The 24,590-nt window shown below is 50.0% G+C and overlaps 10 protein-coding genes across 10 annotated transcripts; 4 read left to right on the top strand and 6 right to left on the bottom strand.

The window, feature by feature from the left end:
* Positions 1–350: 350 nt before the first annotated feature.
* On the bottom strand, positions 351–1,046 carry APUU_40300S (GPI anchored serine-threonine rich protein; the record flags this gene model as incomplete). Its single annotated transcript, XM_041703356.1, has 1 exon — positions 351–1,046. One exon carries the CDS (start codon positions 1,044–1,046, stop codon positions 351–353), a length of 696 nt encoding a protein of 231 aa, XP_041556050.1.
* Positions 1,047–4,262: 3,216 nt separating this feature from the next.
* Positions 4,263–6,187, top strand: APUU_40299A (uncharacterized protein; the record flags this gene model as incomplete). Its single annotated transcript, XM_041703355.1, has 3 exons — positions 4,263–4,488; positions 4,565–5,965; positions 6,015–6,187. The coding sequence occupies 3 exons, from the start codon at positions 4,263–4,265 to the stop codon at positions 6,185–6,187; spliced, it is 1,800 nt and encodes a 599-aa protein (XP_041556049.1).
* Positions 6,188–6,673: 486 nt separating this feature from the next.
* On the bottom strand, positions 6,674–8,305 carry APUU_40298S (aldehyde dehydrogenase; the record flags this gene model as incomplete). The annotated part of the gene is made up of 4 exons (XM_041703354.1): positions 6,674–6,818; positions 6,879–7,321; positions 7,390–7,783; positions 7,845–8,305. 4 exons carry the CDS (start codon positions 8,303–8,305, stop codon positions 6,674–6,676), a joined length of 1,443 nt encoding a protein of 480 aa, XP_041556048.1.
* A 63-nt stretch (positions 8,306–8,368) lies between these two features.
* Positions 8,369–8,686, bottom strand: APUU_40297S (uncharacterized protein; the record flags this gene model as incomplete). Its single annotated transcript, XM_041703353.1, has 1 exon — positions 8,369–8,686. One exon carries the CDS (start codon positions 8,684–8,686, stop codon positions 8,369–8,371), a length of 318 nt encoding a protein of 105 aa, XP_041556047.1.
* Positions 8,687–9,530: 844 nt separating this feature from the next.
* Positions 9,531–10,554, bottom strand: APUU_40296S (protoglobin family protein; the record flags this gene model as incomplete). The annotated part of the gene is made up of 3 exons (XM_041703352.1): positions 9,531–9,996; positions 10,051–10,321; positions 10,404–10,554. 3 exons carry the CDS (start codon positions 10,552–10,554, stop codon positions 9,531–9,533), a joined length of 888 nt encoding a protein of 295 aa, XP_041556046.1.
* Positions 10,555–12,995: 2,441 nt separating this feature from the next.
* On the top strand, positions 12,996–14,344 carry exg1 (glucan 1,3-beta-glucosidase; the record flags this gene model as incomplete). The annotated part of the gene is made up of 3 exons (XM_041703350.1): positions 12,996–13,069; positions 13,117–13,502; positions 13,560–14,344. The coding sequence occupies 3 exons, from the start codon at positions 12,996–12,998 to the stop codon at positions 14,342–14,344; spliced, it is 1,245 nt and encodes a 414-aa protein (XP_041556045.1).
* A 295-nt stretch (positions 14,345–14,639) lies between these two features.
* On the bottom strand, positions 14,640–18,149 carry APUU_40294S (putative importin 11; the record flags this gene model as incomplete). The annotated part of the gene is made up of 7 exons (XM_041703349.1): positions 14,640–15,719; positions 15,768–15,956; positions 16,016–16,488; positions 16,545–17,557; positions 17,614–17,751; positions 17,813–17,913; positions 17,985–18,149. 7 exons carry the CDS (start codon positions 18,147–18,149, stop codon positions 14,640–14,642), a joined length of 3,159 nt encoding a protein of 1,052 aa, XP_041556044.1.
* A 1,047-nt stretch (positions 18,150–19,196) lies between these two features.
* APUU_40293A (uncharacterized protein) lies at positions 19,197–20,835 on the top strand (the record flags this gene model as incomplete). Its single annotated transcript, XM_041703348.1, has 4 exons — positions 19,197–19,274; positions 19,325–19,394; positions 19,453–19,886; positions 19,945–20,835. 4 exons carry the CDS (start codon positions 19,197–19,199, stop codon positions 20,833–20,835), a joined length of 1,473 nt encoding a protein of 490 aa, XP_041556043.1.
* A 183-nt stretch (positions 20,836–21,018) lies between these two features.
* APUU_40292S (acid phosphatase PHOa) lies at positions 21,019–22,367 on the bottom strand (the record flags this gene model as incomplete). Its single annotated transcript, XM_041703347.1, has 3 exons — positions 21,019–21,991; positions 22,040–22,101; positions 22,164–22,367. 3 exons carry the CDS (start codon positions 22,365–22,367, stop codon positions 21,019–21,021), a joined length of 1,239 nt encoding a protein of 412 aa, XP_041556042.1.
* Positions 22,368–23,037: 670 nt separating this feature from the next.
* Positions 23,038–24,413, top strand: PEX2 (pex2/pex10/pex12 family protein; the record flags this gene model as incomplete). Its single annotated transcript, XM_041703346.1, has 2 exons — positions 23,038–23,346; positions 23,406–24,413. 2 exons carry the CDS (start codon positions 23,038–23,040, stop codon positions 24,411–24,413), a joined length of 1,317 nt encoding a protein of 438 aa, XP_041556041.1.
* Positions 24,414–24,590: the final 177 nt, after the last annotated feature.

Here is a 24,590-nt window from a genome sequence, read left to right as displayed (position 1 = left end):
ACTGTGCAGAATGCCGGGCATCAGTCCTGATTATATAGAAAATTGCACTAACCCGTTGTGTATCTGATCGGCGACATCAGATGTACATAGTTATTGTATACCTGCACTGATAACTATATAGCCTTTTTTATATATATAGCTGACTATGAACAAAGATTACGACAGTCCAATAGATAGAAAGATAAAATAAGAATTGGTAAGGAATCCGAGATCCATTGAATTAGATACACGAACAGAATCAAGAATGTAAATGAAGAAAGAGAAAAAAAGAGAAAATAGGTATCAGTGCGCGCACAATTATTACACGTCACAGAACATCACATCATTCCATGCCTTTATCCCTCTCATATTTAAAAGGCGAGGACAGCAGCAACACCGGCAGCAACAGCACCAAGGCTGATGGCGTTACGGCCAGCAGCACCGGTGAACTGAGGAGGAGCAGGGGTGAAGGTAGGAGTCCAGGCGGGAGCAGAGGGGGTGTGGGTGAAGCTGGGCTGGGGGATGACGGAAGGCTTAGGAGAGCTGCTGCCAGTGGGCTTCACACCCACGGGGCAGGAAGTGGTGGTAAGGGTGGTGGTCTTGGTGATGGTGGGTTCAGCACCGTCAGTAGCAGTAGGGGCAGCGGTGGTAGTGCTGGAAGACTCGTCGTTGCCGTGGTTGGGGTTCTTGATACCGAACTGGGTGGACCACTGGTAGGCACCCTTGTCGGCGCCAGACTCAACGACGATAAGAAGACCGTAGTGGGTGACATCGGGCTCGAGCTCGGTGCTGGGGGTCCACTCGAAGGAACCCTTGTTAGGGATGCTCTCGGCGAGAGCGTACAGGGGCTGGATGTTCTCGCTAGGGCCACGGAGGAGAACTAGAGAGACGGTACCCTCGGTGGTAGGCTCCCACTGGATGGTGTAGGGCTTGCCAACAGGGACGGCCTCCTGGAGACCAGGCTTCGAGATGGGGTTTCCAGAGGGGGGCTTTGAGTAGTCGGGGGTGGTGTAGGCAGTAGCCACGGCCACGAGGGCGGAGATGAGACCGGTTGTGAAGAAACGCATTGTGATATTATGTGTTTATCGTGAAGGTATGGAGAGGTATATGTTGATTGGTACGGTGGTCCGGAGATTGCCAAGAGATAGAGAGCGACTGGTCTTTCAAAAGAAGGACGGGATGAAGAGTTGTCTTAAAGGAATGACTGGATGGGCGTGAGACACGTCCGAGCTGGAAAAGAGAGAGAGAGAGTTGGAGTTGGAAAGTGAAGAGCGAGGGAAGAAAAGAAGAAGAAGTAGGGAAGAGGGGGGGCGCAGGCGAAGCGAGCTCATTTAATTCAAAGAATTTAGGCATGATGCCGCCTGTCTCGCAAACTAAGCCTAGTGTTAGTGTCAGCCAGGTTAGTCCTGTATTTTTGCTCATTTTCCTGCACTGGGCGCTCAAGGCTGCGGCTCATGTTTGGAGTGGGTCGGACGAGAAATGATCAAATTACACGAGGACAGAGGCGGTGTTTGATTGCATGAATGAGAGCAGATGGATGCAACAAGGACAGCGGAAAGAGCCCGAGGGAGTCCGTGACCACCGACCCCTGCATTACTTGTCTGAGACTGGGATGTTGTTGGTAGCCTGGAATGCGGCCAAGACCAAAAGGCTCACCACTCCGAGTCACAACAAGCAGTGAGGGCGAATAAGGGTGAGGGGCGTCGAGGTCTCAGATGCGACATTTGACTTGATGAACATTCATCGCAACTGGACCAATCCACCGGGGAGACCATTTTAGCCTTTATTTTAGTCTGTTGAGCTGGAGCGCAAGAGATGAACCCTTGGATCGGGGATTGGTGGAGATTCAGCCTAGTATCAGCTAGCTAAGAAATTACACACCGGATTGGGCTTGACATCGCCAGGAATTGCCCAAGTAATGATGTCTGACTTTATGCTGAAAAGATCAAGGAAATTCGGGAAGAGCACAATTCTATCGGGCGCAGAACCTTCGATTGAAGGAGACGTTGTCATTGTCATTGCCGAATGTTGACGGTGGCCAGGGCCAGCGAAACGCCTATCTACTTCAAGGAAACAAAAAACAAAGCTGGCAGATTCTCGGGTGCTGGTGCGTGATTTGCAAATGGAGATTCTGACCCAAAAAACCTTGACCTGTCGCAAATATCATTGGGCGACCAGACTCCTCCAAGTTCCTCGTATTTATAGCCAGCATAGTTAAAGTGGAGGATTCCATGGTACCGGTTGGCTGTGAGAGCCGACCGGCGACACGACAGGCAGGATCATGTCCGGAAACCACTGTGATCCCCAGGCTTGAATAGTGCTCCTTTTGAGGGCTTGAAGCTCTTGTTCTGCTTTCTCTACAGAGTATGCGAGCACCCCTTAAGTAGGTGAAGAATGCTCCACAAGAAGATCATACTGAATGAAGCCATCCCACGTTCTGCCGAGGAGAGATTTGCAAGCGATCCCTCGCAGGCCCTTCACCCAAGCCTTGTTCCTGAGCGCTGACTGGGTCCGTGGCGCACCGTTCGGGCCTTTGTTCCAGACTGGGAAATTGTGCCAAGTTGCCAAAGGATCGAAACCGAATGAGCCTGAGACACCCGGCCACTTGATTGGATTGCATTTGGAGTGATTGGAGCTCTCGCGCTGTCGCCAGTGAGCCTTGGGCCATGATGAGATTGACGTTTATTATTAGCAATTTAGTATTAATATTGGAGGACCTTCAAAACGGCTGCCCGGCAATTAACCTTGACTTGCCGAGTCGCCATATGGCAAAGGCGTTGCGGAAGAGCGCATTTGTGTGACTCGAAACTCCTCGCTTACACAGTTGCAGTCTGCTGCACAGACGGAGGAGGTGCAGGCTGCGGCGCTGCCAGACAGTCCACCTAATGCAGCCCAGGTTCTACCAACATGCTAGGGGCCTCTTGTTGGTCGGACGAAGACGTCGTCCTGTGCCAGTCACGCAGCAGCAGCTAGTGATGCATCTAGCCATCCTCGGCGCGGAGAAGTTCGAGGAGGATGCCAATCGGGGATTAGTTGAGCAAAGTCCGGTCCCTGAGGCTGATAACAACAATAAAACAAAGACCAGAAAACATGGACAACGTAGCGACATGACTCAAATATTGATGAGGTTTGGAAGACAAGCCAATTCATGCTTTTTCGCCCCAAGGCCGGTCACCTGCCGAGATAGACTGACCATGGACTTCCATCGCGACTTCCAAGTTTGACCTTCCACAGACTTCCTCCAGTCACACACGGCTTCCCCTGGCAATTTCTCAACGCTCCCGCAAATCCACATCCCGGGATCATCACTCTCGGTCGGATCTCCCGCCCTGTCTATCTGAGTCCTTTTAAATTGCCGTATCCTTCGCCAATTTGACTGATTATCTCGATGAGATCTCGACGCCCGAGCTAACAGTTGCGACTAACGCCAAACAGCTTAACTTGGATGAAGTGGAAGCGGCCATCGGTCAACTTGCTTGCCTCAATTACCGTACAATACAATTTACTAAAGATTGAGACGAGCCTAGTAGAGGCCCACGGAGGAGTAGTAGTATTGTCTAGCCTCTGACCCTCTAGCCCTGTGGATGAGGCCAAGTGGGCCGTGAGTTTTTGGCCCCCAGCCAGAGGTCCAGATGTGAGTCTTGAAGTCCGATCTTTTCGCGGCTCTACAATCTCTTCTGGAACTTTGCGGCGCAGCGGGCGGGGATATTACTAGTTGGCTTGACTCTCAGAGCACCGTCTGCCCGACGAGTGGCCTCAAGCAGGCGCATCGGGAGAATCGTGACTCGTCAGGTCGTCGCCGCTATCAAGGATCGAAACTGAATGAGCCTGTGACTACATTTATAGTTAGATATTAGGAATACTAGATAATACCAACAAAGCAATGTAATACATAATAAAACTGAAGCTGTATATAATAGCTTTTTAGACCCCTTTATACTGTACAGCCAAGGCTACCTGCTCACTACAAGATCACTTCACCTGATTGATGGATCTGAATTTTAATGCTAGAGGTGACTCAAAGAGGTGGTGTGACAATGCGACCTTGAACTAGCAGGCGTACGGCTCTGAGTTGGTTGAACTCTCCTTGAACCTACCTGGTGGGGTTAGGTAGCTGTTGTATTCTGGTCTATTATTTGTCGTTCTCTATTACCTTCATTTTAACCAATATTAATCCCTATCCTGAGTCTGGCTCAACACAAGTGGGTCGCCATTTACAGATTAACCGCTGTCGAATAGCCTACGAGTAGTTACAGGCAGCTTCTCTACTTTCGGCTGTCAACATGTCGACAGGCAACACAATCCTCCCAAAAAGTATTGGAGGAGACGGCAAAGAACCCGGCGCTGAAACCCTCGAATTTCTATCTTTTTGCCCACCAGACATCCAGCCAAACACTCGAATAATAGCGTTGTGCGGTGCGAACGATTGGCACGATAATGCCTCTCCCCAGGCGGATGGGTGGTTCTTTTCTGACTTTTACCTATTCCATCATCTTCTGGAGGACACTGGTAAGTGGGGCCTCTGGCATTCTTGCCTTGCGTTCCTTCTTCGGCTTTCACTGGCTGACTATACCGGTATGGAAAGATAGCTTCCGCTCTTCAAACCAACTATGGCTGACGTGTGTCGACCCAAAAACACTGGTCTCAAAGTACAATGAATATTCCCACGGCAGTAGAAATGGTGACCGTCGAGTCGTGCTCGACGAAACGCATTTAGATAAAATTGAGGCTAGGGGGGATATCCGCGTCATTCCCCCGAAAGATTTACTTGAGCGATTTTTGGCAAGTCTAAGGTCGGAAACTCAAACTGCTGTGAGGGAAAACCAACCTGTTCTAGTTCTCGTTTTTGGACATGGCGAGGAGGGTAACTTTGGGGTCGCCGTTGGTGGTGAGGGCTCGGCTGAGAACGCCTCAAGGCTAACTCGGCAGAGGTTCAATTCTGCAATTCGAACAGGTGTCGACTTGACCCTACTTACAACGTCGTGTTTCTCTGGTGGGTGGGCTCTTAGACCCATGGGCAAATTACTATTGTCCTCCGCAAAAAAGCTCAACGTCCCTGGCACGACCGCTGTTAATGACAAAGAATTTAGCAGGGCATGGGCGTGTAGCCAGTCTTGCGGACGGGTCGCCGACTCGATTTATGCCACTGCCGTCCTGAATGTCTTGGTTGACATGTCAAAAACGAGCAGCCGTGATTCTTCTGATGCGACTCTTGGTGAGGGCGAAGAGTTGACTGCATCACCAACCTACATAAACCTGTGCAACTCAGTCTACAAAGCATACAAAGAACACGACCCTTTCTACTCTATACACGGGATTTCGTTTTCTGCCCAAGATGACAAATGCCATCTTGAATGGAGGACACGCTCTGGCTTCCCGCTCCTTGACTATAAAAAGAAGTGGGAAGGGTTGCGCGAAGTTTCGTCCATACAGTCCTTGGACGAACACTGTGAGCCAACAGCTGCCTTGGGATTTACCGGCAGTATCGGTCGAGGCTATCACAACGTCGTAAAAGCCAAGGCCAAAATGTATATGGACTCCTTCCCAGGGCCAGATAACGTTGGGGCCAATAACAATCACTGGAGGCTCAAAGAATTGCTCGAGGGAAAGAAGTGCCCTGGGGAAGTACTCGTCTATCTAACTGACATTCTTGACTACCGCCTATCAGCAATGACACTAGCCTCACAATATGTCTCATTCCTAGACATTCAGTTCCCTGACTGCCTGATGTTCGACACAGAGGTTTGGTGTAATGATTTAGCCTTGAAGGTGGTAAAAGATAGTGATTCGAAAGGTACAAAATCGAAGCTAGAGAAATTTAAGGAGGTTCGACGGTATATCATGGACACAAAGCTGTTTGACAGACCTATGGCTTTACAAGGCTTTTCTTACGGCAAACTCTGGGACTATCTTGCTATCGCGCTTGTCGAGTCGTCGTCACTAAGCACTGAGGAGATCCGTGATAAAATCGACGGTTTAGTCAAATGTAAGCCCTGTTCTCTGGTTTATAGGCGGCTGCTAATTTCTGGCTTCAGTTAAGGATGGAGCGCAACGTTTGCTCACCACGATGCCACTTGCCGAGGCGATAATGAAAAACGATAATGTGGTTAGACATCGTGATAGGTTCTTTGAAACCGTCAGAAACGTTCGAACTCGCTTGAGATCGTTGTCTCCTAGCAAGCGCTCTCGCAAATCTCCCCCATCTTGAGAAGCATTGAACGGTTTTTACCGTAGTTGCTCCGGGAAGGGAATTGGCCTAAGTGATTTTTGTGAAAAGGCAACAGTTTGATCTAGGTCAGTGGCTGCATGCTAAATGACACGCTTCTGAACCTAAGAGCAACGCATAGCCATGCCCTATCCACCGGCACCCACAGTTACTCTGTACACTAAGGTACCTCTAAATTTAGACCCAAAACAGAAAAAAGAACATTAGGCTCCAAATCACGGCCGCCGCACTTGGAAAACCATGGATCCATAATTTGACTATTGAAATCTGCTCCATACATGCTAATCGTGATTCGCCCGATATAGGGTAAGCCACAGATCTTGCTGTTATCGCTGTTATATCTAGTATAACTTACTACTACTACTACCTACCCACATCGCCACATAGCGCTGGCATGGTGACATGGGTTCGAAGCCCTCAACATTTCTGCGAACGAAGTGAGCTATCACCCCAGCGGTTTTCGCCCCTTTACTCCACCCAGGTGATTGTTTTGGTTTGCAACCACTCGTCATAGCCTGCTGTGCCGCCGAAGCGGCCGAATCCACTGCTCTTCCATCCACCGTGAGGCAAAGTGGGCTCATCGTGGACCGTCATCGAGTTGATGTGAACGGCTCTGTGAACGGTCTTTGTCAGCTAACTGGGTTTGGGTGAGATAGGGTGGACGCGAACATACCCGGATTCGATCTGCTTGGCCACTCTCAAACCCCTGAACAGGTTGCTCGTAAATACAGCCGATGACAGACCATATTCTGTATCGTTGGCTAATGCGACGGCTTCCTCCTCGCTGTCAATGACGTAAAGAGATACTGTTGGCCCGAACGACTCCGTGGCGTAGATATCCATCTCCTTGGTGATTCCACCCACAATAACGGGACGCAGGCTGTTGGCAGAAGACTCGGTAGCATTAGGGTCGCCGAACACAACGTTGGCACCCTTTCCGAGTGCATCGGCCACCAATTCTTTGTTTTTCTTCACCGCAGGGGCAGCAACAAGAACCGGTGCAGGCGCATTCTTGCCAAAGAGTTTTTCAACTGTATCGGCGAGTGTTTTCTGGAATTTCTCTGCAATTCCGCGCTGCACTACTATGCGCTCCGTCGACATGCAAATTTGACCCGACTAGTCATCTGCGTTAGCGTTCCGACTCCTTAAACTCAAATATCGGCCTTGGTTGTGTGATCACTTACGTGGAGTAAAGCGCCTAATGCACAGCCAGTTGCGGCCTTCTCCAAATCGGCATCATCTAGAACGATTGCCGAAGCTTTGCCGCCTAGCTCGAGGAGGACTGGCTTGATGTATTTCCCAGCGGTAGAGGCAATTATTGAGCCAACGTTGGTGCTGCCGGTGAAGCTAATCTTGCGCACGTCGGGATGGGCAATGAGCGCATTCGTGACCGCAGGCGCATCAGCCGTCTTGTGGTAGATTACGCTCAAGCAACCGGCGGGAAGACCAGCTTCCCTGAAGACATCACCGATGGCCCAGAAACACTTTGGTGACAATTCAGAACCTTTGAGAATGGCGGTATTACCTGCGGCCAGAGGAAGAGCAACCGCACGAGTTCCGAGGATAAATGGTGCATTCCTAGGAACAAGCATTGGTTAGACATCCGTGTACAATTTGCTTGCTAACATCAAAAACGTACCAAGGTGCGATTCCTAGAACAACGCCATACGGTTGCTTCACTACCAGCGCACTTTGCTCATTTTCACGAACAACGGGCGATTTACCCTCGACGGTGGTGATCATTCCTGCGAAATCCCTCAAAAAGGCTACGCTCCCCAGAAACGTTTTTTCCACGAACAGCCGCCCTGCTCCCGTCTCTTCCATTTGGATTTTGATAAACTCCTCCTTTCGTGAATCCATAATGTCTGCGGCCTTGTTCAAGATTTCTCTGCGCTCGTACGGATGCGTTTTACTCCAGCTAGGAAACGCAGCCTTCGCAGTTGCCACCGCGCGAGTTGCATCTTCGACAGATGCGCCGGCGCAAGAGTACAGGATTTCTCCCGTCGCAGGGTTATTGACCTCGAAGAGGTTGTCCGTGACAACTGACTCATTGTTGATTATGAGCGGAATCGCCGCCTTATCGCCGTTAGCAGGAGCCATCTTTTGTTCAGTGTTAACTGCGACCAAATTTTGTATGCGCGGGGTATGAGGAATTCGTCGGGTTCAAGAACGCGGGGCTTGGGAGAGAAGGTAATCAGGAGCCAGCAGCTGCACAGACGGCCCTTTAAACGGAAAGCTTTCAAGTGATGTACACGAAGGAAATACTGTAATGGGAATGAGGGGGAATAATTTCGGAGGGGGGGGGTTGTTCTCGGGGACGTGGGGCCGGCAAATGTCTGGATGGACATGGATGGGAGGGACATGATCATTGGACATTCTACCCAGGCTGTTTCCTCCAGGGGTCCCGGAATCGCAGACCGGCTCTTGCGTGGGGATTCTCAGCCAACACTTGGTGATTGTCGGCTCAAGATCGCTGGTCATCTTGCCTGATGAGGGCTTAAGTTCTCACCATGATGAATAGTCCAAGGTTCAAGTGGGTTAAGGGCATCTCTTTCGCCGCGACCACTTGGTAAGTCCGTAAAGCCGAAGGACAAGACCATGTCCCATGGGCGCGTGGCGAAGTCTCAAGAGTATAAACCCTTTCTATGTTCCTCATTGGTCACTTGGCAAATAGGTCATTTTTCTCCAATCCAAGAGGGAGCCGCAAGATGCATGCAGAGTGCAGAGTGCCGAGTACCGACAATCAATGCGGCGCGAGGGAAGAGCGGTGTCGGTGTGGAGGCGGAGGTGGGATAGCACAATCGGCCAATGGCGTGACTGTGAACTGATATCGTTGATGCCTTGGGTGTCGCATTTCGTGTCTCTGAAGTAGACAATTATCGCCAATAATTAGGAACGATCTCTGATACTGCCCTGCGCCTTCTCATCGAGTGGCTGTCTTGTGTAACCGACCGCTTATTGGTTTGCATCCTGCGCCTCATCGTCTTGGCAGCGTACTGTTGTGCGACTTCATGTCAGGGCTTGTTTCACAGCGTCCTGTCTGCACTTCAAAGTTGAAAAATCAATTTCAAACACTTTTGACTCCTAACATTATATACACCAGTATGACAGATTATCGACAAAAGGAGCGGTAGCGGGACAGGGCAGTCAACCAAAACCAATTCAATGCAGAATAAAAATCCATTTAGTCAACACCACCCATGTATCGTCGGAGAAGGGGAATGATAATCATAAGCTATCTTCATTATTATTCCCCGCAAACGCCTGCAATGCATTACTAACCCACATGGCCCTTCGGGGGCTTCGTTACCCCAGCTCGCGGGGTTTACTTCCCGGCCCAGATTTTGGTCTGCGAGACCGGCTTCGCCATGTCAGCAAAGGGACACGCCGAAGCAACAGAAGGCGTGATGGAAGGCGCAATAGAAGGCGCCACGCCGCTCCTGATGCTGGCACGATCGTCGTCGCGCGAACTAGACGAGGAGGTAGTACTGCTGCTGTCGCCAAGTACCTTCTTGTCACCCAGGTACCCCTCTTTGTCATCCAGGAGGTATTCGGACATCTCGTCGGCGAATTCTTCGCCGTCCCGGATCCGCCAGCGGGCAATGAGATCGTTTTGGATCCAGATGATCTTGCTGATGGCTCGGATTATGGCGGTCTTGCGCGACGTCGATAGAGTGGGATGGGACAAGAGGGCTTCGGTGAAGAGGTCCTGGATGTATCCAAGGCAGGCGCCCATATGGATGTATTCGATATTAAGTGGGTGTAAACGTTCTTGGGCCGTGTGCATTAACCTGAATCATTAGCTTCGGGCTGCGAAGAAAGGAAGAAGAAGAAGAAGTACTCACCCGACTTTATTCAGATATCTCCAAAAATCCATCTGCATCGGATCGGAGATGATCTTCGTCAGATACCACCGCAGGAACATCTTCCTCCGCATAATCGGCGGGCTGTTCTCGTTGTAGAAATCCTCAATGGGAGCGTCCGATGCCGTGTCCTTGGTGTGGAATGATCGCGCGGTGATGTCGTACTCGAGGAGTTTGCGGTAAACCAGGTTCACAACGGCCGGAATTAAGGTCATGATGTATTTGGCGCCAGAGGCGAGGGCTTCCATGTCGCCTGTTTTGCAAGAAAAGTCATCAGTCCACTGTTTCTCCTACCCAAGTACTGGTCAATAAGGACCCAGGAACCGGGAACATACTTGAATTGAAATCGAGAAAGTCTTTGAGGTAATTGATTCTGGCCTCGAGCCTGGTGTACAGTGCCTTGCGGTCGATATTCTTGACGGGGCGGCCGTCTAGTTTGAAGTACACCATTTTGTTCTTCGATTCTTCCGATACCTTGCTATCCATGGTCTCTGCGGTGTGTTGGAATACGTGATAGACGAGGTAATTATAGTGAGATGTATTAAGCCGATAAGCTGGTAGGTAGAGGCTGATATATAAGAAGCGAAAGAACTCAAGGGAATAGAATGATATGACCCTGGGCTACTCGGGAGATCATACGGTCTTATATACCAACCGACGATCTAAGTATTTACTGTTATAGATTTTCGACGGAATAAAACCGGCGCGTGGCATCCGACCTCTCGAATCGTAGGAAGCGATACGTCCAACATTCGTTCCGGCTGGTACGAAAAAAAAAAATGGTGAAAAGACGTCACATCAACAAATGAAAGCAACTGCATCGGCAAAAAGTCATGGTTGGACTCGGTTGTTTCAGATTGGGTCGAAGCAGACCAGCCTATCAAGATGCGTGTGTTACAGCAGTGGTCTGATTATGGGACCTCATATCTCATAGATTAATGGGTCTTTGTCGCGCAAAGGATGCACTAATTGCCCGATCACTGCTTCCTAGGCTCTTCTGATATCTTCAAGATCTTTTCCAGAAGCCTGTTCTTGGGCCTTGCTGGGAGATGATATTAAACCTATGGGCCCGTAATTTAAGAGCACTGCACTGATAATTGTCTTGGGCGGCATGAATCAAAGAAATTGCCTCGTGCATCAGAATGAGTTGTAGGAATGCACAGCCTTCACCGGGGAGAATCATGCCAGCGTGGGAAAACGCCATCCAAGCCAGACTATGCGGAGTAGACTACCTACTTGCAGAAAAGCTGAGTGACTCACCGCGTGATTTATCGGAAGAACAGCAGTTCACAAGTGGCTTGTTAGAACCCAGTGGTGGTTGGGATGGGGCTCGATATGGCCTGATGCTTTGCTGACGATCCGGCTTTTTCCTACCCTCGGATTCGTAACCCACAAAAACAGAAAACCTTTTTTCCTCTCTTTTTTTGGATGATTATCGGATAAAACGATTCAGTTACGAATCATCGTAAGTACTTAAACCATCTTAGGAACAACGCAAGAACTGTATGTAGTCGCTTACTGTTGAGACCGACGGTCTAGTAGTCTAGCCCAAGACATGATCGGCGAGATGGTTGTGCTTATGTCTATTGCGCTTGGCGACAAAGAAGTTTTGTATATCCGTACTCATTGCCCCTGATATAATGGATGCCGATGACTCTCGCCAGAATAAGATATACCCAGCGTGACTACAAGGGAACAGATCACTTCGGAATGGACAACACTCTCACCACTCTCATCAACGCTAACGGCCATGAAGCCATAAAGCCCTTTCATTAAATTATTATAGATCCAGGTCTAGGTCCTGCCTTCGAGCTCTTCCATCCTTATCTAATTTACTTGGAGGAACTTGCGCAATTGATGCCGGAACCATGTCGATCCAGTTCTTAGTTGCCGTTAGCATCTGAGGCTTGGCCAAACTTACTCCTGCTGGCTGCGAGACCTTTTGTCACTTTGTGTGTTTCGAATCCTGAGGGCCCCGCCGTGATGGTCTAGACAATCGTGAAATATGAATCTGTAGACTCTCCATCCAATTGCGAACCCCCAACGGATCGATCTCGGAAGTGATGTTCCTCTAAATCTATATGAAGACCTACCTATTGTAGCTGTCAGCATGCTCATTCCGGTCGTCGCATAGGTGCAACCCTCATATGCACCATAGGTCCATAGCATGTCTTCAATTGGAAAGACTAGACCCCATTGTTTCCGGAAACGCTGTGTACTTTCCCGCCCCCGGATGATCCTCTCTAAATTTGTAATCTTCAGGCTGCTGCATATGACAGAAACCAAGAACTGCGGGGGTGATTGGGGGACAGTAAATGGTGGGAGTTGAATACCAGATCACGTGCTGGGCCATTGCCGGATTCGGCCATCAACACTACCATCGTGGACCCGTGGACGGACCTCCATCCCACTACGTACCTTACTTTTAAGTTTTGACAGCTCCTGATCTCCGGATCCGGGGAGAATCTGAATGGTCGCGCTCAATGGATTGTTTCCCCTGACTAAACGGTCCATTGCAGAATGCCGCCTGCATTGGGTACTGGGCCTACTGGCCATACCAGGAGGTCTGTGCTTGTATGTGCAGAGGATGGAAGACTTCCAGGAGCCTTGACTTTTGATGTTGGGCCTCTTATCGCCAAAACCGCTCTTGCCTATCTCGACTCAGGGTGCGAATATGCTTTGGGTCATGCAATTGCTGTTTTCGGACCAAAGCTTTAGACGCAGACTCCTGTTCCCCATGGCACACACTCGCCTCTCCGAAAACAGTCTTGAAGAATACCACAACACCATCTCATTCTATTCGTTTGCATCCCATATGCAGGCGTGAGTGGCTGCTTTATTTAAAGTCGGAAATTTCCATCGTCATTTCCCAAATACCAGACCCAACCTCCTCCTGATATTCTACTTAAAGTTTTCGCCGCTTCGGAATGATTTCCCGATTTTTGCAAGGGGCTCTTTTGACCCTCTCTATCTCGGCAGTTAGCACCTCAGCTGCGCGAGTGTTAGTCGCACCCCTCCCAGTTTGAAGATCTCGCTCACTCTTAGCAGTCGCCTACAGTCTCGTGCAAACGCCAATGCTGACCAAATCCGCGGAGTCAACCTCGGCGGCTGGTTTGTACTCGAGCCCTGGATTACGCCTTCGCTGTTCGATGGAGCCGGGGATGGAGCTGTTGATGAGTACACTTTGACGCAGATTCTCGGCCCGGACGAAGCTACAAACAGACTGTCCGCGCATTGGAGTTCTTTCATTACCGAGGATGACTTCTCTCGCATTGCCCAGGCAGGATTGACTCACGTCAGAATCCCTGTCGGCTATTGGGCAGCGGCGCCCATTGACGGCGAACCCTATGTTGATGGTCAGCTGGAATACTTAGATCAAGCTGTTTCCTGGGCGAAAGCCAATAACCTCAAGGTCATTGTTGATCTGCACGGTGGTGAGTCTCTATTTGTCAAAAACTGATGTGTGGCTATATAACTAACACTTTCTCCAGCGCCGGGCTCACAGAATGGCTTCGATAACAGTGGGCGTAGAGGACCTATTGAATGGCAACAGGGAGATACAGTTGAGCAAACGATCCGTGCTTTTGATGCCTTAGCTCAACGTTATCTGACCGACGGTGACGATGTAAGTATCGAGGCCCTCAATGAGCCTCATATCCCTGGCGGGATCAACGAGAACCAGCTTAAAGATTACTACGGCGAGACTCTCTCGATTGTGCAAGAGAAAAACCCCGGTGCGACTTTGGTCTTGCACGATGGGTTTAAGGCACCAGAAACATGGAACGGTTTCCTGTCTGGAGATAATGTTATCATAGACACACACCATTACGAAGTTTTCGAAGGAAACCAAAATTCCTGGAGCATTGACCAGCATGTCAATGCTGCTTGTGAACTCGGCCGCCAACATCTCCAAGCTGTCGACAAGCCGGTCGTTGTTGGTGAATGGTCCGGTGCCTTGACAGATTGCACAAAATATCTAAACGGGAGGGGCATTGGCTCTCGCTATGAGGGTTCGCTAGCCTCAGGCGGAGCAGTTGGCCCTTGCGGAAAAAGAAGTGGGGGTAGCGTGGCCGATTTGCCTCAAGAGGACATAGTGAACACGCGCCGCTTCATTGAGGCCCAGCTCGATACATATGAGTTGAGGAATGGTTGGCTGTTCTGGACCTGGAAAACCGAAGGAGCCCCCGGCTGGGACCTGCAAGACCTGATCGACAACGAGGTCTTCCCCCAACCCTTGACAGACAGACAATACCAAAACCAGTGTGGAACTGCATAGGAAGTTCCAACTTGTTGACGGCGGGCGCTTTGCTTTTCATTTCTGATCCAACTGCTGTTTTTTTCCTTACCATCATTGATTCTAATAATACTATTTCTATGTTAAGTAGTCGATTATTTTGATATTGGGTTGGAAAGAGTAATGAAATATTCGTAATTGGTACCGTTTCGTCTATAGGGGTATTTAAGCTATGTAGAAAGAGGTAACTTGACCGTGTAATGCATGCAGACGTGTTTATCCTGTTCAAAACCATCAGAACTAGGATGCAACTTCAGAAACTGGAGGCTCGCTCAAATCATAGCAACCGCAGCGCACCAAACGCCACAACCACTTCTTGATCGACATTAAGCAACCAATCCTCCTGGAACCGCTGCTCGCCTCCGCAACCAACGATCAAAGAATGCAGCCGCTCACGGACAAAGTCCCGAATGTTGATTTTATGAACGATATCGGAGTGATCCCATTCCGCTCTTCGCGTGGTCTCGGGAGGCTCGTTTTCATGCCACTTCCCAGTTCCCGCATTGTTCCAATTGATAAGGTAGTCGCCGCCTCGGGGATCGTTGGGGTCGCCCTCGGTCGTTCCCTCGGCTAACTCGGTGAGTATGTCGGTCCAGACATTGAGGTAAGACTGTAAATGCTTGAGGATGTAAGTGGGTGGTTGGATGTTTGGCCCGTTTAGGGTTAGGAGCTGAGTGAGAGCGAGGGCATGGAGTTTCTTCTGGGTTGCGGTGCCGATGTTGTCGTAGTGGAGAAACCATTCCGTGAGGAGCCAGGTGAGGAGTTCTTCTTGGGCTTGTGGGTTGTTCGCGCCGGACGGGGAAAATGCTGCTGTAATTCCGGGGACGAAGAGGTTGGGGTAAGCGAGGGCGAGGCGGGCGAGGATAGAGAAGTATTCTGTTTCGATGGCGCCGTAGATGTTTGATTGTTTCTTGTTAGGCCCGGTTGTTTGGCCGGACTCGTAGGCGGAGTGTAGGCCCTCCAGGATGGAAGTGAGAAGGGAGCTGTCGAGGAGGGAGCGGATGATAACACTGTAAGTGTTCTCGCTGCCGCCGTCTACCGTATCGGCGGCGCGGATTGCCATTTCCACTAGACGAGGCACGTAGCCTCCTCGTTGACGCAGGGAGGGCTGTAGGAGTGCCTCGAAAGATATGAAGAGAGGGAGGCGAATGCGATCGCTGAGGACCTCTTGAGGTGCGAGTAAAATGTATGATTCCGCAATTTGTAGGGCCAATCCAACGCCATCGACTGCGGTCTCAAAAATAGGGAACAAGGCGGGTATGAGGGAGAGTATTTCGGGCGAAGCCGGTGCAGGAGTTTGCATGAGGATGGCGCTCCAGAGCTCCAGAGCTTCCTCCAGTAGATAGATCATGGTGTCCTATTTGTTATTAGTGTGGTTGTTATAGAAGACTCAATGGAAACGTACCGAAGTAGGATCGATCGAATTCCGAACCAGAGGCAGGATAAGTGAGTGATATCTCGTCGACTCTTGCTTGAGTGAGTATATCAACGCCCCAAGTAGTGTGAGGATAGCCTGTTTCAGCAAATGCTCATCGCCGGAACTTTCCCACAATGGGGGCAGTAGAGATAGAATTTGATCCGAGAAAGGAGCGATCTTGAGGAGTATCAGCGAACTGCATGACAATGATGTCTAAGAAAAAAGGGAAAGCTCACATTATCCTCCATCCTCGTAACGGCCATACGAACAGTGTTAAGCAGCCCCATCCTAGTGTCAGAACTCTCAACTTCTTGCACCAGAGCCATCAGGTTCTGGAAAATTGATGGCGCGTAGGGTTTGAATCCTTCCGGGCTGAATTCGAACACGTCGAGTACCTGCTTGAGTTGCCTGCCAGCAGTAATCCGAACCACAAGGTCATTCAACTGGTCTTGACTGTTGAGCAGATGCTGGAATATCTGGTATATGGAGTCACCCTTCAGTTCGTCGGACTTGACGGGCACCCATTGACCGAGAAGAATTGCTATTCTTCTCCTGAGCACATTATAGCCGGCATCTTGGATCTGGACTTCGGGAACGAGAGTGTTTTGGAGAAATTCGCTGAAATCGAGTTGCTTCTCTAGGCAAGCTGCAGCCAATCCTATAGCGGAATAAAGAGAATCTTTCAGGATCACGTCGCGATTATCTGGAGCTTTACAACGGACCCATTAGTGCATGAAAATCAAGCGGTGGAAGGAAAATACTTACTAGCAAAAGAATAGAAAACCGTCAGTAAGCGAGGGACGAGCAAATCCTTGAAATGGATAACAAGGTCAAGGAAAATCCTCTCCGAACAGGATCGTATCGAAAACTCCCAGGCTTCTGAGATATCGTCTTCTTTCCGCTCCCACTCCTCTGGATCAGCCTCCCACTCTTGAAAATCGCTCTGCCTGAAACGGAAGAATTGTGTAACGAGCAGCTCCATGGCATGGTTGACAAAGTCGTGCGTGAACAGCTGAGTTTTTATTAGCTGGACGGCTTCCTTTTTGTCCTCCTTATCCTGGGGTGTCTGGTATTTGAATGACTGTGCCGGGTAGAATGCAATATTAGAGCAAGTTTTGAGTAGAAGGAGAGCTCTGAGACCAGCTTTTTCCATAAAGGTCTTGTCTGATTCACCATCCGCGCCCAGCTGGCTGTAGTTTTCTCCCAACTTGACTACTAGCGTCCAGTACGATTGAACTAGCGGTATACTACCGGGAAGTAAAGCAAAAGATCCAGCGTGAACCTTGGCCATCTCCACATGGAGCTTTGACAGTTGCAACAGATGTTTTTCGACGTATTTTTGTACATCCTCAGGCATTGTCATGGAGCCGGTGGCGAGCGCAAATAGTCTGCTGAACTGAGAGTGTGTTAGGACCCAGAACTCCGAAGCATCCTTTTCTCGATGGGGACGCTCAAATCCAGCAACAAGCAGGCGTCTGATAGTTTTGAGAGAAGTAAGGCTTTGCTCCATAGTATCCGCAATTCCCGTAGAGCCAGAATTGCCCTGCTCCAGTGAAGAGGCCCATGCATCCACCTTTCCAACGTATATGCTGCCGAGGACATGGAGTATCTCTGGTACAATAGACTGAAGGCTGTGCCGCGTTCTCTGTAACCGGGCCGTTGATAGCTCCTTGATAATTTGTAAGAGGATTACGAGGGTTCGTGGTAACTGTAACGGGTTCGCGCCGGGTTGGGTAGACGAGCGCAGAAGATCGATAACTGTAGGAATTCCTTCAGGCCTATTGGAATCCGTAAGCATCCCAGTTCCGAGCATAGCAATAAGACTCAAACTCACCAGTCCTGAGGATACTCAAGACGCATGATCTTGGCCAAAACAAAGGCATTGTGAAGAGCTAAAAGGGGTGCTGGTTCAACAACACCAGCCTGCAAGGCTCTGACTTTGATCTGCTCCTTTTCTTCCTTCTTAATTGCACTATCAGACATGTTAGTCAGGTCCCCTCATACTCCTATTCTAAGCATCAAGAAGTGCCTACTTCGGTGCCGTCTTGCGCCAATACCTATCGATTCCGTTCTTCAGCTGTATAATGGCGAGGTACCGGACTTCGAGGGGAACGGAGTGATCTAGAAACACATCCTAGAGGAGTTAGTACCAGGACAATAAAGTAGTGATACAACAATTTGAAGCGAACTCAATCAAGCACGTACCTGGAGGAAGGTATAGTACTTCTCCTGTTTCTCCCAATGCTGCAGTTGCTTGGTCCCAGTTTGAACTTGCTGCTGTGTAGAGCTAGCGGCTTGGATCAAAGAGTTCAAGACATTCTGCGGCGTCAGGGGATTAGACTCCCCTGCTACCTCAATGACATGGGCCATCGGTAGGAGCCTTGAAATCGACAGGAGCTGCGGATGATCAACAAGACCAAAATATCCGCTTTGCAAGAGAACTAGAGCTCAGTTTTTATGCAGGTTGTAGCTCCCAGTAGCCGGTAACCCATAGAAACGCGAATTTAAAAAGCCAGGAAGGTTTGGCGCGCTGGTGAGGCGTGAGTCGTTTTTTGGCGGGTTCCTAACTTCCTCTCCGCTGTAAACTACTTCTTTATGCTGGCACCCCACTTTGGCGGCATAACACGGACTATTATTGTTCCCTATCCGGACAGCCCTAGGTCTTGACCCTTGGCGCTATACCAAATCCAGAACGGCCACTTAGGGCAACTGGGCACTGGATGTGGCTTGCCTTAAACTACGGTCTGGTTATGGTATGACAGTCTAATGTCCCGGCACCAACCGAGACCCGGACGGCGCGGAGCGGGATCTGTGATTGCCGGCCGTGGTTGATTCATGAATGACCTCATCAGTTCTTCGCGACCTCTAATCAATATCGGAGACCGGCTATCATGATATACAAGGGTGACAGCGGGACCTAACGGAGATAATGATCCAGAGATTCTAAAAAATGGCTCTATCGCTGTTTTTGTACACATAGCCGATTCAAGGTTGGCCGAGCGTTGTACTTTGTATCTAGTTTGCTCCATAACCCCACTTGCTCCCCCAGCCGTTTCAAACTGGTTGGAACGGCCTACCTGCATATAGCTACTAGTCGTTACGTTCGCTAATAGTGCCTGCAGTTATCCTGTCGAATAGATTAGGCTCGTCTCAATTGAGTAACATACATCGGGATTGGTGCCACCCGGAACACCGTCTGAAACTCCAACATCGTAGTGCGGCGTCCAGCCCATGGGTCGATAGGCTGACATGGCTAAGTGATGCTGACAGCCCCCTCTCTCCCTTGGTCTTTGATGCGGGGTCGGGCTATAGTGAACCTGGAGGTCTATAAAATGGGCAGGTAGCCTGCGTCTGGCCTGCTGAATTTTCCGAGCGAAACCCTTGAGAGTTACAGATCGAATCATTGATTCCCTCGAAATGGTTCAAACGGACGGTTCGCAAGTTGCCGATGGCCCCTTGGAGTCTGTCGAGACTCGCCTCTTTATTAACGGCGAGGTATGATCAATGACAGTTTAGATTTGTTAAATTGAGCCTAAGTAATATAGTTCCGGCCCCCTTCAGACGGGAAGACATTCAGCTTGATCAATCCATTCACGCGAAAGACAATTGCAGAAGGTGAGGGAAGGATCTCATGTTATCTATTATTCAGGCTTGATGCTAAACGTCAGGCAAGTTTCTCAGGCAAGTGAGGACGATACCAACCAGGCCGTGGCCGCAGCCAAAGCAGCCTTCCCAGCCTGGAGAGACCTGTCGCCCTCTGACAGGGGCGTCTACCTCCGTAAATTAGCGGATCTAATTCGCAAATACAACGATGAATTCGCTAGATTGGAGAGTCTGTCCACGGGAAAGCCCGTATCAGCATACATTGATGGTGCCTTCGCAGCAGACACCTTCGCCTATTTCGCTGAGGCCGGGTGGACAGCTCAAGGAACATCCTCGTTGAATACTCCTGGCAGCTTTAACCTCACCCTTAAACAGCCATATGGCGTGATTGCGGCCATTATCCCATGGAACGTCCCTTTGGCCTTCTTCGCCTTCAAGGTTGCCCCAGCCCTAGCCGCTGGAAACACAGTAGTGTTGAAGAGTAGCGAGAAAGCTCCACTAACGGTAAGCTAAGCGGTTTTCTCACTCCTTTTTTCATGTTGGTTTCTGACACCTATACCAGTCTGCTCTGGCGGCTAGACTAATCGCCGAAATCGGCTTCCCACCAGGCGTTATAAACGTGCTTTCCGGGCATGGTCAACCAGCTGGAAGTACCTTGGCATCTCACATGGATGTGCGTTGCATCAGCTTCACAGGGTCTTCATTCACCGGCCAGAAGATCCAAGCGGCGGCAGCAGCATCAAACATGAAAGTCGTCCATATGGAGCTCGGTGGGAAGTCACCGGCCGTAATTTTCGACGACGCCGATCTGGACAGTGCCGCGCAGCAGACACAGTTCAGCGTCCAATTTCAGAGCGGCCAGACTTGCATGGCTAACTCCCGGATCTATGTTCAGGAGACCGTGGCCGAGAAGTTTCTGGCTCTTTTCAAAGAGAAATTCGGCATCAGTGCGGTCGTTGGGAATCCCTTGGAACCAGCTACGTCTCACGGGCCGCAGGTCGATGAGAAACAGTACGAACGTGTAAAGTCGTATATTTCCCTTGGAGAGAAAGACGGCAAAATGAGTATGGGAGGTGATGCGGGAGACGGGTACTTTATCAAGCCAACCGTCTTCGAGAACATGCCCGAAGACTCGCGTATTGTTAAAGAGGAAGTGTTTGGTCCAGTTGTGGTTATCAACACCTTTAAGACAGAGGACGAGGCTATTCAGAAAGCAAATGACTCTGAGTTTGGACTTTATGCTGCTGTCTTCACGAAGGACCTTGAGCGCGCGGTGCGTGCGTCCAAGCTGCTAGAGGCTGGCACTGTTGGGGTTAATTGCACAAGCCCTAATATCGCCAAGGACATGCCATTCGGTGGGTATAAGATGAGTGGCGTCGGCCGTGAAGGGTTCCTAAATAGTCTAGACAACTACCTCGAGACCAAGACTGTTTTGATCAAGATGAGCTCGTGAGCAAAATACAGGCCAGGAAGAAGGGTGGGCTATATGGTTACTACTTTGCGTTGATGTTTACAGCCCTGGAAATAATTTGACCATGGCTAGGGTTCAAAAAAGAAGGCCAGTCCTTATGCACATCACGCCATTGGATATTGAGATTCGCATACTGCGCTTACGTTGCCGCATTTAAAAAGTCATCTATGAACCTTTCCTCGTAGCCTTGACATCCACATTGTACCCACTCTTAGTATCGTAAGGGAAGGGGCTTGTATAATTGTAGGTTGGTTTGGTGTTAGCGTAGGTGTCCTTGACAATATCAAGAATTCCGTGACCAGCCGAACAGTCACCATCTGTCAGCGGTATTGGCCAGTCTGGTGAATATTCGGAAAGTTCCCCATTTGAGAGAGGCCCGGGGTAAGTCTGATTGAGTCTCAGATTCGTGGTGTCGACGTCGAAGTTGACATAGCCAGTCTTGTTGGCTACAATTTCTAGAAGGTTGGCTCCGCAATCCCAGCGACCGAGGGATGGAAGACCCCAGTTGGCTGACACAGAAGCAATGATTGAATAGTGGGTATAAAACGTATCATCCTCAGTGCCGTGCAGGTGATCGGGAACGGCGCCGCCCAGAAGGATGCTGAATATCCGGTTGGTTTTGGTATATGTTTTGTCTTCATCGAAAGTGATAAGGATGAGGGTGTCGTTCATGAAGTAATCATTTTCGAGTAGTGGCGAGATCCATCCACGCAGCCAATTGGCGGCAAAGGTGATGCTGGTATCGTGAGCATCGTTGGTCATGTTTGGAGTGAAGAAAGCCCACTGCGGGAGCTTCTCGTTTGCCAGATCAACTTCGAAGTTTGTAAAGTTCTTGATTTGGCGCCCGCGCATGTTGTTCTCGGTGACCGAGTCATATAAGATAAGCGGGTTGTGTTTCCGCACGTAGTCGTTCGCTTTGGTCTCTTGGTTTGGATATTCATAACCTTGAAACCCAGGATAAGGCATGTGCTCTTGATACTCACCCCATGCGATATACTTGGTATCTAAAAGATCAACCACTGTCGAGACATTTGCTGGTACCCGTTGAAAATCATCATTGTCCATGCCAAAGGTGTCACCTCCCGCTGCAGCACAATAATTCGGTTCAGAGGGGTGGGTAAGTGCATAGAGGTTCGTCCTAGGTCGAGTCAGAGAGGAGCAATGTTGACTGATTAACACAGCTCACAAGGCAATTCCTTTCGAGGCCAGCCACTTCAAATTCTCGTCTGCCGAAGAATCTTCGAAGTCCTGTGCGATGTGAGGTATTGTTAGCCGTGAGAACAGGCATGTAATGAGTGCCATGACCGTACAATATTCTCAAACCAGACCTGGAAGATTCGGTTGAAGGCAAGGCCCTCGACATTCGAAACAGGAGAATAAGGCTCGACAGTCGCAGCACTAGCCGCTATATCCGACTGCGAGGGTTGGGTTGCGGTCGCAACCTGGGCGATGGCTGAAGCCCCAATTCCTAGCAGAGCCGCGAGGGTCTTCATTGCGATCAGGTCCCAAAGCATATGAATCAGTATCCCAGAGAAGATTCCCAAGTTTTGGTTTGCAGAGTCGTGCGGGGTCTAGTCCCCTTATAGTCAAACGACAAGCAGGTTGTCTCAGCCAAATGTAACATCAAACTGGGGAAATTGCTCAGCAGGACATGTTGCTTGCAAAAGATCTCTCGACCTCACGCGAGGCCAGACAGAAGGAGGGGCCAACGATCAGCAGCTCATGCGAAGGATCGAGCACCTTGGGGGCGCATCCAAGCTGTCGAGGCAGTGCCCCATCTTGAAACTTGCAGCTTAGGTATCGATTCACATCCAGCGATCCCCGCACGTGCTTATCTTGCGTTTCGATCTGGTGGACCATGGTCCAGAAGTAGAAACTAAAATGGTTAACTGAAATCAAGCTTTTCTATTATCTTGGGCTACGTCGAAAATCTTTCGGTTCCTTATTTCATAAAAAGCATAAAAAGTGCACCAACGAGGCTTGAAGTTGGATAAGTTAGGACTCAATAGATGGTGATTATGTAACAACTGAGTAATGTAATCACGTGTGGTCCGTCAACCTCGGCTGATTGCGGCCCCGATCTGGGGAACCGACCGAAGCATCCATGGTGGCGGCTGGAGCTGGTAGCGTTCACTCCGCGTCGACTTTAGATCCCTCTCCCTTCAATCGCATGATGCCGCGACTATGAGCTCGGCCAATTTTGTCGCTGCCCAGCAGCGCGTTCTGGAACGCCGTCGACGACGTGAGGCCGAAGCTCATGGCCGACTCGCAGATCAACAACGGTCTTCAGTGACCAACCATCCCGCCGTGCAACGACTTCCCTACCCCCTGAATACCCTACCGCAATCAGGCTTCTCATTATGGGATGCAATCAAAGGTCGCGAAGGAACGAGGCCCGCCTTCCGTGTCGGTCAAGTTGATGCAGAGCTCCTGGATGAGGAGCTACTCGGCCTGCTGAAGGGGCAGGTCGGGGAAGCGCTCAAATACTTCGGAGTATGCTTTCTCTCGCATATATCTACTCTTTAATGATGTTGCTCACTTCCTTTGTCTAGGCCCATTTGCGCGACGACTGGTCGAATGAAATCCAACTTGCCCTTCGTGCGATCCTCTTCAAACTCTCAATATGGGACCATGATGCCTCCTATGGCGCGGCTTTACAAAGCCTAAAATACGTCGATAGTCGCAGCAAAGGACCTGTTTACTCGACACCGACAAAACTACAAAAGTCTCTATACGGTCTCCTGACAGTGGGCGGCCGCTATGCCTGGGACAAGTGGGAGAACTGGCTTATTAACCAAGAAGGCGGCTACGAGGAACCATCACAGGAAGTTCGGTCGCTAGGACGGATAACGAACCTCCTCTCCACTACGCACTCAATCGCAGCCTTTGCCTCCTTCCTCGTTTTTCTCGTAAACGGTCACTATCGAACCCTAGTTGATCGTCTCCTCCGCATGCGCCTTACTCCACCATCCGCCCAGGCAAGCCGCGAAGTCTCATTCGAATATCTAAATCGTCAACTAGTATGGCACGCCTTTACCGAATTTCTCTTATTTCTCCTCCCCCTCGTTGGTATCAGTCGCTGGCGGCGATGGGTCTCCCGAGCGTGGCGCAAAGCAATGTCCGCAATCCGAACAAGCACCGACGACGATGACGACGTCAACGAGAAACAGGGTGAGCTCTCGTTCCTTCCAGAACGCACCTGCGCGATCTGCTATAAGGCAACCGATGAAAACACAGCAACAGAAAATGAAGTCATGGCCTCATCAGGGGGGATCAGCGGCTCCGCGCATACGGATATTACGAATCCGTACGAAACAATACCCTGCGGCTGCGTTTATTGTTTTGTATGTATAGTCCAAAAACTTGAAGGCGAAGAGGGCGAAGGCTGGGTCTGTCTGCGTTGCGGGGAGCTTGTCAAGAAATGCAAGCCATGGAACGGGGATGTCCTTGAAGAGACTCGTCGACCGTCGTCTTCGGGAAAGATTGTCGGGTTTGCAGTAGACGATACCGTCAGCAACAGTTCAAAGCAGGAGCATGAAAACGCCGTTGATGCGGAGTGATCTCAAGGAACCGAACTTGCACCAGCCCCAAAGGCAATTTTGAGCGTCCGAATGTTTATTCTTTCACTATACGGTCTTCTAGCCGATTATGTACATATTTACCAACACGAACACAAGTCACTAATGCATAAAACTCGTCCAGGCATCTCTAGCCTTCCTCCAGCTAGGACCAAGGTT

This window comes from Aspergillus puulaauensis, chromosome 4, assembly GCF_016861865.1.
Source record: "Aspergillus puulaauensis MK2 DNA, chromosome 4, nearly complete sequence".
Taxonomy (NCBI): domain Eukaryota; kingdom Fungi; phylum Ascomycota; class Eurotiomycetes; order Eurotiales; family Aspergillaceae; genus Aspergillus; species Aspergillus puulaauensis.
Note: the sequence above shows the minus strand (reverse complement) of the source record. Positions and strands in the feature narration are given on the sequence as shown.